Source organism: Hyperolius riggenbachi, chromosome 5 (assembly GCF_040937935.1).
Source record: "Hyperolius riggenbachi isolate aHypRig1 chromosome 5, aHypRig1.pri, whole genome shotgun sequence".
In the NCBI taxonomy this organism is placed as follows: Eukaryota; Metazoa; Chordata; class Amphibia; order Anura; family Hyperoliidae; genus Hyperolius; species Hyperolius riggenbachi.
The window spans coordinates 40375914-40388640 of NC_090650.1; the positions used below are offsets into that span (position 1 = coordinate 40375914).

General features: G+C 45.1%; 1 protein-coding gene across 3 annotated transcripts in view; it reads left to right on the top strand.

The window, feature by feature from the left end:
- The window catches only part of ADAM22 (ADAM metallopeptidase domain 22), a 378095-nt gene that overhangs the window by 149761 nt on the left and 215607 nt on the right, over positions 1–12727 (top strand). For all 3 annotated transcript variants that reach the window (XM_068235530.1, XM_068235532.1, XM_068235533.1), the window contains exon 5: positions 9699–9781. In XM_068235530.1, coding sequence (XP_068091631.1) covers positions 9699–9781 — 83 coding nt within the window. The remainder of the gene's footprint in view (positions 1–9698; positions 9782–12727) is intronic.

A 12727-nucleotide genomic window follows, 5' to 3' on the forward strand; every position in this document is an offset into this window, starting at 1 on the left:
CATGTCTGCAGGCCCGGATTTACATCACAGGATCCTATAGGCACAGATGTCCTGGCAATCTAGACTTCACCGTTTGTGAACCTACAAACCCTGCCGAACTGCACCGCAAGTGTGCTGGCTGTCCCTGCTGTCACTTCTCCCTTACTTCCCTTGCCTGTCAGAGGTAGCTACAGGTGCCCCTTCTAGTTAGAAACAGACAGAAGTACCTTCAGTAGGGATGCTCTTAACTTTAAATTCGGATGAATTCGAATAGGGTTATTCGATATTCATCCTACTAATTACAGCAGCTGTGTGGGTGGCCGAGGGGGGGTTAATCTTACCCATCAGGCTTCTTCTTCGCTCGTCCCTCGGCGCCTCCCAGGCTGTGTTCCATTCCGGCGTCATGTGATTACATACACTTCCTCCTTCCGGGTTGAAGGAGGAAGTGTATAGTCACGTGACGCCGGATAGGAATGCAGTGTGGGAGGCGCCGAGGGACGAGCGAAGAAGAAGCCTGATGGGTAAGATTAACCCCCCCTCGGCCACCCACACAGCTGCTGTAATTAGTAGGATGAATATCGAATAACCCTATTCGAATTCATCCGAATTCAAAGTTAAGAGCATCCCTGACCCTCAGTATTGAGTAGTTAGAGGTGCCCCTGCCTGAATGGAGATCTGGTCAGTGGAATGCAGAGAGTTGGGTGAGTAGCCTCTCATTTACACCCTGCTCAGGACTCTGCATAGGGAAGGAGGGAGAGAGGCACTCGGGGAGGGGAGTGAGCCACCTTTACATCATGAGGCGCCTGTAGGCACTTGCCTACAGTGCCTTATAGTAAATGCGGCCATGCATGTCTGTATCATAAGGTGTAGTGTATGTATCGTAGTCTAGGACCAATTTAGTCAATTAACTTATCTGTATGGTTTTGGGATGAGGGAGGTACATGTGGCTGCCCTCAGTATAGATAGTGAGCTATAGGTGCAGTATAAGTAGCCAGGTACATATGGTTCCCCAGTATAGGTAGCCAGGTACATATGGTGCCCCAGTATAGGCAGTGATCTATAGGTGCAGTATAGGTAGGCAGATACATGTGGCTGCCCTCAGTATAGATAGTGAGCTATAGGTGCAGTATAAGTAGCCAGGTACATATGGTGCCCCAGTATAGGTAGCCAGGTACATATGGTGCCCCAGTATAGGCAGTGATCTATAGGTGCAGTATAAGTAGCCAGGAACATATGGTGCCCCAGTATAGGCAGTGATCTATAGGTGCAGTATAAGTAGCCAGGAACATATGGTGCCCCAGTATAGGCAGTGATCTATAGGTGCAGTATAAGTAGCCAGGAACATATGGTGCCCCAGTATAGGTAGCCAGGTACATATGGTGCCCCAGTATAGATAGTGAGCTATAGGTGCAGTATAAGTAGCCAGGTACATATGGTGCCCCAGTATAGGCAGTGATCTATAGGTGCAGTATAGGTAGGCAGATACATGTGTCTGCCCTCAGTATAGATAGTGAGCTATAGGTGCAGTATAAATAGCCAAGTACATATGGTGCCCAGTAAGTCAGGAATAGCTGCAGTCGTCGCCCCCCCCCCCCCCCTCCTTACCTATAGGTTAGATAGGAAGATGCCCCCCAATACAAGTTAGATAGGTAGGTGCCCCAGTATAGATTAGATAGGTAATGCATCTGACGCATCGGTAAAAGCTCCCCCTTATGATGACATGCGGTTATGTCATCACAGGGGGCGCTGTTACCAGACGCCAGGACAGGATGAAGATAGAGGCTGTGTGCGGGGTTAAAGGAAGGTGAGTTGAAACTTCGCTCTGCCCGCTCCCCCCACCGCTGCACCCACCCTCCTGCTGCTCTGCCTGGTGCCCCGTGCGGCCTCACCACTTGCACGCCTGTAAAAACGGGCCTGGGGCAGTGTTGCCAACCGTCAGTAAATTTACTGAAGTTTCCCTGTGACTCCAGGGGTGGTCCCTGCACATCAAAATCCGTTGGTGCAACAACATTGGTTAATCAGTAAATTTACTGACTGTCAGTAAAAAAGTCAACAAATCTGGGCTGTCAGTAAAGTCCATGAAAAAATTTGTGGTGTCAGTAAAAAAAAAACCCTCTCTCTTTCCCAGAAGATCACAGCACTTACTGCTTATCAGTTCACGCATCACTCTGGAATGTACACTGCTCTAGCTAAAGGTGGCCATACCTCTGTAGACTTGGCGGCCGATCAACCATCAGATAAGACAATTATTATTGATATTATAAAAATCGGTGCCACCAAGAGCATGCCTAGTTGACAATCAAACCAATTTCGGGCCGAAATCGGTTGCATGTATCGATCGCATGTATAAATCGGACATGCTGGAAAATCTCAGGTTGGCATGCTCAATCAGGCGTGCAGTGGTAAGGGCTGCGATAATTGAGAAAAAATATGATGGAAACTCCCAGTTGCATCCCCCAAATGTAAATATATCAAAGTCCCCCCCCCCACCCCCCCCCTCCAGATGCCGTGCATTACTGTAATACGTCACCTGTCCGGTGTCCACCACTGCACTCTTCTTCCTCATCCGAGTACGTGGTTGCCGGTGTATTGCACGTAGGGCGCATGTGTGATATCTTTCATTTCATTTCAATAATAGTAGATGTCAGTAAAAAAAGTGTTCTGTCAGTAAATTTTTTGTGCTTTGTCAGTAAAAATGTATTTCTGAGGTTGGCAACACTGGCCTGGGGAGAGCCGCCAGCAGCAGAGTGAGGCCCCCCTTAGTGTGAGGCCACAAGCAGGGGGCGTGGCTCGCTTGTATGCTGACGGCGCCCCTGAAAAAGAGGTCACCACCAGTGATACATTTCAGAATATGTAAATCAGGGAGAGGAAAGATTTTACAATTGGCAAACACGGAGTAAATAATCTATAAATGAATATTGTAAAAAATAAGCAATTTTTATGTATTAAAAAGAGGGGCAGTGCACTCCTCAACATACAATCAATGCTATAACTTAATAATTAAAAGGACTCTGAGCACCTCATGGGCATGCCTTTAAGATTCCGACCAGAACTGCAAAGTACTTAAAGATGCATACCTTTCTGTAGCTTGTGCTGTCCTTTCATTTGATGCCTGAATCACCGTTCTACACCAAATAGTTTTTGTTCAATTTCAATTTAAAAATCGTGGCTGCCATCTTGGCTATTAAACTGATTTTTTTTTTTTTTTTATAAATACGGTGACCTTAAAGGGGCAGTCTGATTTAAAAAAAAAAAAAAAAGTCACAAATCGTTAGTAATTTGTAGTGATTTAGAAAGAAAAAGTAAGAGATGAGCAAGATCTATAGAGTTACTAGGGCCAGCAACAGGGGATGCAGAGGTAGCGACCGCACCAGGGCCCCTGGACACCAGGGGCTCACCTTTATCCATCTTATTAGCTTTTCATCGGTGCTATGCTGGTAATGAACCGCTCTACATGTGCATTGCATAGTGGTAACCAAATGGTTTCCTTATTATTCTTATTTAGTATTTATATAGCGCCAACATCTTTTGCAGCGCTGTACAGAGTATATTATCTTGTCACTAACTGTCCCTCTGAGGGGCTCACAATTTAATCCCTACCATAGTCCTATGTCTATGCATGTATCGTAGTCTAGGGACAATTTAGGGGAAAGCCAATTAAGTTATCTGTATGTTTTTGTGATGTGGGAGGAAATCCATGTGCTCAGAGGAAACCCACACAGACACGGGGAGAACATACAAACTCCATACAGAGAGTGCCCTGGCTGAGGCCCAGCGCTGCAAGGCAAGAGTGCTAACCACTACATCACCATGCTGTTCTAACTTTAAAGGACACCCGAAGCGAAAATAAACGAATGAAATAAACAATTGTATCTATCTTTCTTCTTCTAAAAATGACTTTTTAAGATATTCCACAGTTTTCTTTTATGTTTAAATCTACGTTTTAAGTTTTAATTGTTTTACTGTTTTTGCTCAACGACACATTCATAGCTGTATGCCAGAGCTAAAATCTATGAACTATTGACCTTTTCCTCCAGCCTCCTATAGCCCGCAAGGTCCCCCGGCGTTCTCTGGTCCCCCTCATGGTCCCGCTGGCAGCTCCGTTAGGTGCACGACTTTACTTGAAGTTTTGAGCAACTGCGCATGCATGGCCCGTCCACGCACCTGGCCTATCGCCATAAGCGTCCAGCACATGTGTGGTTCTCGAATTACTGAACAGCGCCATCCCTCGGCGCCTCCCACGATGCGTTCCAGGCGCATCACGTGACTCCAAACACTTCCTCCTTCAACCCGGAAGGAGGAAGTGTTTGGAGGCACGTGACCGCCGCGTGGAGCGCATCGTGGGAGGCGCTGAGGAACGGAGCAAGAAGACGTCAGTCAGGTAAGATTGACCGATCACCTTGTCAATTTACTAAACATATTACCGCACTGAAAAGTAAAATTAACCACTAGTGTGGTAAATTAGACTTGTGTGGGAAATACCTCAAGAAATGTCAAGAAATTGCAATTCACAAATATTTAAAGCATTTGGTAAATCAAGTATAAGTGTTCGGTATTTACCTCCATCTCTGACCAGCCGGTAACTTACAATCTCCATAGTAGCAGACCGCCAATAGGGAGAGCTACACAGCCCTGCTTCTCACACCCATTTGATCTGATACTCTGGAGGGCGGGACTTCAGAACAGCAGAGCAGGAGAAGGAGACTTTTAAAAGGCTTTTCTGTATCCATTTAGATGTGCATATCTATAGTACATACTGATATACAGAAGAGCTCCCTCTAGTGGCTGCAGCACATGTAAAGGGATGCCAGGGATGCACTGCACAGAGAAACCAGGACTCATGCACACCCTTGTGTAAAGACTCATAGCTTCCTGCCTGACCTGCTCCACAGCTGTTGAGACTTCACAAGCAGGGCTTAGTGAATTGAAGTATGTTTTCCCGGTACATTACCAAACTTGTACCGCATGTGGAAAATCTTAGTGAATTTGGAAAAATAAATTGTAAAATAACAAATGTGGTGTTTTACCGTCCTAAATTATTTTACCGATCTGCCCTTAGTGAATTGAAGCCATTGTGAGAAAGAGAGGTGGTGGGTCGATGGATACACGGCAGAAGAGGTGGTGACAACACCATGGCGATGGATGATGGTTTGGGTGCACCATGGCGATGGACAATGGTTTGGTGGCACACTGCTTTATTGGCATGTGATAAGGGGCAGCATCAGACAAGGTGGTATCACAGAATAGTTTTTGTTGACCCCAGTGCCCTCTTATTCAACTGGCTTCTATCCAGTTAGTATGATTAGAAGAAGACTTTCCTTTGGTCTTTGCTGAGGGCTGCATTGCACATTACAGGAAGTTACAATCAACAAAAACTGCAAAGTTATGAGAAACCAAATACAGCTGGGAAACCAGTGATTGTGCAGAACACAAATTACAGACAGCAAATGAGAAAACATAGAGCTGAGCTTTCTATTTAATACCCCATGGTGGTTCCTCTCCGGTCACATCAGAAGCTGGCCTGAGATGCGATTTGGATCATTTATCCGGAGCAGACACCGAACAGGAAGTGCTGCCTCACGCTGTATGCTGGGAAGGCGGCCAAGCTCTAGCCGAATACAGCAGACTCCAAGAGGTAGAATCGATCGGACTACGTCAGCTTCATATCCAGTCCAAAAGATATTTATTTTATCAAACCCCGAGTAAAAATGTTCAGTTCTACTTTTGATGCAAAAACATACAGATAATTGGCTTCCCCCTAAAAATAAATAAATAAATAAAATGTCTCTAGACTACGCTACATACAATCCAGGGTACATACAAAGACACATGATTTTGGTAGTGATTAGATTCTGAGCCCCTTTGAGAGACAGATAAATGACAAGGCCATATACTCTGTATATTGTACAGGGCTGCGGAAGATGTTAAAGCAAAATACTTCATAATGTATCTCTCTTACTTTTCACTGCAATATCAGCCATACAGACATTATTATTATTTTAGTATTTATATATCACCAACATCTTACCCAGCACTGTACACAGTATATACAGTATTGTCTTGTCACTTAAAGGGGCTCTACACCGAAAAACTGTAAAATTTAAAATATGTGCAGACATGTACAAATAAGTACATTTTTCCCAGAGTAAAATGAGTCATAAATTACTTTTCTCTTATGTTGCTGTCACTTACAGTAGAAAGTAGAAATCTGACAGAAGTGACAGGTTTTGGACTAGTCCATCTCTTCATAGAGGATTCTCAGCAAGGCTTTTATTCTTTATAAATATATTCCTGAAAAAGGATTTAAACAATGATGCTGGCCAGCTTCCCTGCTTGGTACACAGTTTTTTGACAGTTGGACAGAGCAACTGCTATTAACTAAGTGCTTTTGAAAATAAATATATCCCTAAGAATCCCCTATAAAGAGATGGACTAGTCCAAAACCTGTCACTTCTGTCAGATTTCTACTACCTACTGTAAGTGACCGCAACATAGGAGAAAAGTATTTTATGGCTCATTTTACTCTGGAAAAAATGTACTAATTTATGTTTGCACATATTTTAACTTTTACAGTTTTTCGCTGTAGTGTCCCTTTAACTGTTCCTCAGAGGGGCTCACAATCTAATCCCTACCATAGTCATATGTCTATGTATGTATTGTGTAGTGTATATATCATAGTCTAGGGCCAATTTGCCAATTTAGGGGGAAGCCAATTCACTTATCTGTATGTTTTTGGCACGTGGGAGGAAACCGGAGTGCCCAAAGGAAACCCACACAGACATGGGGAGAACATACAAACTCCTTGCGAATGTTGACCTGGCTGGGATTCGAACCGGGGATCCAGCGTTGCAAGGCGAGAGCGCTAACCACTACGTCACCGTGCTGCCCCAGTCACTTAATTTGTGCCTTAACATCATTTCTGTGGTAGTCCAGCCGTAGCAGGTGGTGGGGGGGGGGGGGGGTCATGACTTACATGCATCTCAACTCCCCTCTAGTTTTTGAATATATAGGGGGAGGAGCTGGACAGCAAAAGCCAGGCTGGTGCTGGGAGGAGCTTGGCAGTATACTCAAAATTTCAAAAGAAGCCCGTTGGTGTAGTAGTAAATAGCACTTTTGCCTTGCAGCGCTTGGTCCCTCTTTCAAATCCCAGCCAGCGCAATATATGCATTGAGTTTGTATGTTCTCCCCGTGTCTGCGTGGGTTTCCTCCAGGCATTACGGTTTGTCCCCACATCCCAAAAAACGTACAGATAAGTTAATTGGATTCCCCTAAATTGGCCCTAGACTATGATATATACACTACACAATACATACATAGACATATGACTAGTGTTGGGCGAACAGTGTTCGCCACTGTTCGGGTTCTGCAGAACATCACCCTGTTCGGGTGATGTTCGAGTTCGGCCGAACACCTGATGGTGTTCGGCCAAACCGTTCGGCCACATGGCCGAACTAAGAGCGCATGGCCGAACGTTCCCCGAACGTTCGGCTAGCGCTGTGATTGCCCGAACGGGTCACGTGGTTCGGACCCGAACGCGCTCTGATTGGCCGAACTGTCACGTGGTTCGGGTAAATAAATACCCGAACCACTTCATATCTCCGCCATTTGTCTGTGGGTTTAGCTTTGGGTAGGCAGGCAGGGTAGTTCGCGCTCCAGCCACGCTAGCCAGGGTCCCCCCAGTCATTGTGTCGCTGCTGGGAATAGTAGTACACCGCTCGTTCAGCCACACTATATAGCATTGTGTTTACTGCCACTCTGTGTACCTCGCTCAGCCACACTATATAGCATTCTGTTTACTGCCACTCTGTGTCTGCTGGGAATAGTAGTACACCGCTCGCTCAGCCACACTATATAGCATTCTGTTTACTGCCACTCTGTGTACCTCGCTCAGCCACACTATATAGCATTCTGTTTACTGCCACTCTGTGTCTGCTGGGAATAGTAGTACACCGCTCGCTCAGCCACACTATATAGCATTCTGTTTACTGCCACTCTGTGTACCTCGCTCTCATCTTTATTACATTTATGACTGCATGGCGGTAAAAAGCATGCTATCCGCACGCTTCTTGTCCTCATGCAAGGCCTGGGTTGCTGTGTCTCAAAGCGTGGCCTTCTCCTCCTGCGCCTCCTCCTGTTACATCACGTGTGCTGCTGCTGGGTTAGCGTTTCCGGTCCCTGTTTATGGAACCTCTCATCTGTATTACATTTATGACTGCATGGCGGCAAAAAGCATTGCTATATCCGCACGCTTTTTGTCCTCATGCAAGGCCTGGGTTGCGTCTCAAAAAGCGTGGCCTTCTCCTCCTGCGCCTCCTCCTGTTCCATCACGTGTGCTGCTGCTGGTGCTGGGTTAGCGTTACCGGTCCCTTTTCCTGGAGCCTCTTCTCTGTATTACATTTATGACTGCATGGCGACAAAAAGCATGTTACCTGTGCAAAGCAACATGACATTTTCCACATTTAAAAGACAGTTTTTCCTTTGAAACTTTACAATCCATTTTCTCAAAAACTATAAGCTCTTTTTCAAATATTTTTTTTCCTCTTGTACCCACTCCCAAGGTGCACGTACCCTGCAAATTTGGGGTATGTAGCATGTAAGGAAGCTTTACAAAGCACAAAAGTTCGGGTCCCCATTGACTTCCATTATGTTCGGAGTTCGGCGCGAACACCCGAACATCGCGGCGATGTTCGGCGAACGTTCGCGAACCCGAACATCTAGGTGTTCGCCCAACACTACATATGACTATGGTAGGGATTAGATTGTGAGCTCCTCTGATTAGTGAGAAGACCATATACTCTGTACAACGCTGTGGAAGATGTTGGCCCCATATAAATACTAAAAAAATAACAATGATGCCTTATGATCTATTTGAGAAAAGATAAAGATTTCTCGTGGGAAAGGGGGCATTGGCTACTGATTGGGATGAAGTTCAAACCTTGGTTAAAGTTCCTCTATAACTACATGATCTGTGTTCTCTGTAAGAAAATACAATGATGATAATATTGAAACTTGCAATGGGAGACTGAAAGGCATAATCTGGTTACTATGAGCAACAGTTAGTTCCCTCTTAAAAGCACAATGCTAAATGAGGCCTGTGGTATGACAGAAAGTGGCCAGTTTGACAGCATTACCCAGAATTCCTTTCTGCAATTTGAACGCCAGGTTTCTATGCATTTCCTGGCGGATGTAGCTTGGAAATCTTCCGAACTGTCTCATGAGACGGAGAATGCTGATTGCTTCTTGTTTTAATGTTCACAGTTAAGAAGCTATTTAACATCGTAAATCAGGTATTACGTGGCCAGGGTCCATGGCTGCTAATTGCCAGTCAGCACATTTCTCCTCACCAGAAGACGCTCCTCTTAGTCAGGATCTGCCTGTGCTGAATTTCCTGGACAGATGGCAGGCAAGCTGCGCTACACGATGTGCCATTTCCAGAACCCGTACATCAATCTCTCTCCTGGGCAGAATGCTTTTACTTATCCACCTCTTCACTTTGTGGGCAGATTGCAGCCATTCTCTAGTAAACACCATGTCAGAGAGGCCTGTGGGGGCGGCCATTTTGTATGCCAAAAAAGCGGTACTTGGCCTGATGGAGGAAAGTGAGGGTGTTGCTCGTAGAAACCAATCTCAAGGCTGCTTGATTTTATTCTCTAACCTGTGCTAGAAAAATATGAGGAATTTGGTTACTATTATGTGTTCTTTTGTCTTTTCTCTGCTAGGGTGGGGAGCACTGTTACTACCAGGGACACATTCGTGGGAAACCCAAGTCCTTTGTGGCTCTGTCGACGTGTCACGGACTTCAGTAAGTTGTCTTTTGGATAAAATGATATGCATGCATATGTCAAAGTATATGAATGTGTTAGGGCCAGACTACAAGGATGGTTAAGCCATGTGGTTACCAAGCGGGTTGGTGGCCTCTGCGCATGTGGGAGCGCCGCGGCCGCGTCACTCGTGGTTGCACTCCCGTGGCTGAGAGAATTCTGTGCAGACGCAGTACTTCTGCCGCCTTTTCTCTGATAATAAATATCAGATAATTATCATTCGGTTACTTGCAATCCCGCAAATCTGATCGAATGATTGCATCTGAGGAAAATATTGCACCATTAATGGGTACCTTCCAAGTGGCAAATAAAGGGCCTAATCCAACTCACTTTTCCTACTAAAAGTGGCCAGACATCAGGTGACTTGGCGGCTGACCGACCATCCGATTTGATTATTATCGAATCGGGTGCAAATCGGTGCCGCCAAGTGTATGCCCGAACAATGATGCAACCAATTTCGGGCTGAAATTGGTCGCATTAATCGGTTGGACATGCTACAAGATGTCAGGAGCGCCGTGCTAATGGCGAGCGATATCGGGACGAATGCGACGAAACCCCCGGCACTGTTCCCGCAGTGTATAAATGTGTCATGTATGTGTGCATTTATACATTACCTGTCCTGTGTCGTGGTGCCAGTCCATCTTCCGAATCCGCTGCTCTTTCCTAAGCCCCATACACGGTACCGGTGCATAGCACGCCGGTGCCTTGTGACAACACACACCATGCCGGCGGTGTGTATGCGGCTAACGGAAAAGAGGCGGATTTGGATGATGGACTGGCACCTGGACACAGGACAGGTAATGTATAAATGCACACATTACATGCACAGTTAGACCTGTCTCTTGGTCGATCTGCCCATACATCATCTTACATTTTCTCCTAGAAGATAATTTCTCACCTTCTCTTTGAAATGACTTTGTAGCACTCTACAATTGGAAAAAGTACCAACAACTAGGTGAAAAAGTACTGTCAAAATCATTCAGAGTATTTTCTTGCTTGCTGGTGTCTTCATAGGCATTTTATTGAAAAGGTGTGAAAATATCACTTAGATGAAAACTTGGGAAAAAAAGTGAATTGGATTAGTAGTATATAGTCCACAGTAGATAAAACAAGTACCGCTATTCTTCATCATCGCCTATGGAATTCTTTCCTCTTGCTGTTTGTTGATCTATAAGCAGCAACAAATCCTGATTTACAAATACAGTAGAGTCCTGAGTATCCGACACCAGGGGGGACCGCCATATGCTGGATACATTTGCTTGCTGGTTGCTTGAGCAGTCGGCTGATAGAGCACAAACCCCCAACTCTGAATACTTACCGAGCCTCCAGCGACGTCTAAAAGCCTTCCTCTTGCACCGAGCAGGCTTCTTGCAGCTTTCTGGTTTCCTCCGTACACGGAAGCCGAAGTGTCACCTGACCCACATTGGCTCACGTGACATGCCAACTTGCGGACGCTGGAAGCTGCCAGGAGCCTGCTAGGTGATGCAGAAAGGCTGCTAGACGTTGCTGGAGGCTCGGTAAGTATTTTAAAAGGGAATCTGCAGTGAAAATAAACTTATGATATAATGAATTGTGTGGGTGTGTATGTAGTACAGCTAAGAAATTAAACATGAGCAGCACAGATATTGTTTCCAGCACAGGAAGAGTTAAGAAACTTCAGTTGTTATCTATGCAAAAGAGCTTCTCTGAGCTTCATCGCCAAAAAAGTAGTGGACAGCACTGTCTTTTGAAGCTCTTATCTCAAATGTCTCTCAGGCTTGGAACCCATTACAAAGCACTATCGCTAATCACAATCGCTAGTGTTTTAATGAGCGTTTTGTAAGCGATTTCATGAACGATTTCTGGCGATTTTGGTAGCGATGTTAAAAAAGTGTAAGTGTTTTGCCAGCAACTGTGTAGCGATTAGCAATTAGCGTTTTTAATTCTGATTGGTCCTTTCAATTCATTTACATTTTTTTTACAGTGTGCAGTAATTTAAAAAACGCTAGCAAAATTGCTCTTTGTAGGTTTTGACAAGCGATTACTCCAGCGTTTATATACTTTACATTGCAGAAACGATAACGCTAAATGTTGAAAATGCTGCACGTCTTGCATTTTGGTCGCAATCGCTCCAGTGAAATTTGGCCCATCCATTAACATTAGCTGAGCGTTCAGGTAAATCGCTGGCGTTTTGAATCGCTCCCTAAATGCTCAAAAAATTGCTCTAGTACCCAGCATCCAGCCCTCATTGTTTTTTGTTTGTTTATGGTATTCCTGCAGAGGAAAGTTCAAAAGGTCATTAGCTCTGCTCTGTGAAATCATTTAGAATGATGAGTGTAAGTGTAAACTGCACATATTAGGGAATGATGCAATGTTATAAAAAAACACCATTATAACTGAAAATAAAAATGAGATTTTTCTTTGCTACTGATGTTCTATTAATTATCCATACTACACATACAATTCATTATATATATAATTTTTTGCTTCAGCGTCACTTTAAATGGGTTCTGTTTACCTTTTTAAAAACAAAAACTGCCACTTACCTGGGGCTTCTATCGCCCCCCTGCAACCGGAAAGTCCAGCGCCATCCTTTTCCGATGTGCCATTCCCCGCCGCCAGCACCGGTGTAATTATTAGTCTAACTAGACGAATAGAAGTGCGGCTGCGCGGCCGTGGAGCCTGCGCAGTAAGCTCTGCTGACGCTCAGCCACGGCCGTGCAGCCGCACTTCTATTCGTCTAGTTAGACGAATAATTACACCGGTGCTGGCGGCGGGGAATGGCACATCGGAAAAGGATGGCATGGGATATTCCGGCTGCAGGGGGCCGATAGAAGCCCCAGGTAAGTGGCAGTTTTTGTTTTTAAAATGTAAACAGAACCCCTTAAGGCTGCTTTCAGAGTGGGACGTTACAGGCGCACGTTAGAGCAGCCAGTAACGCAGCCAAA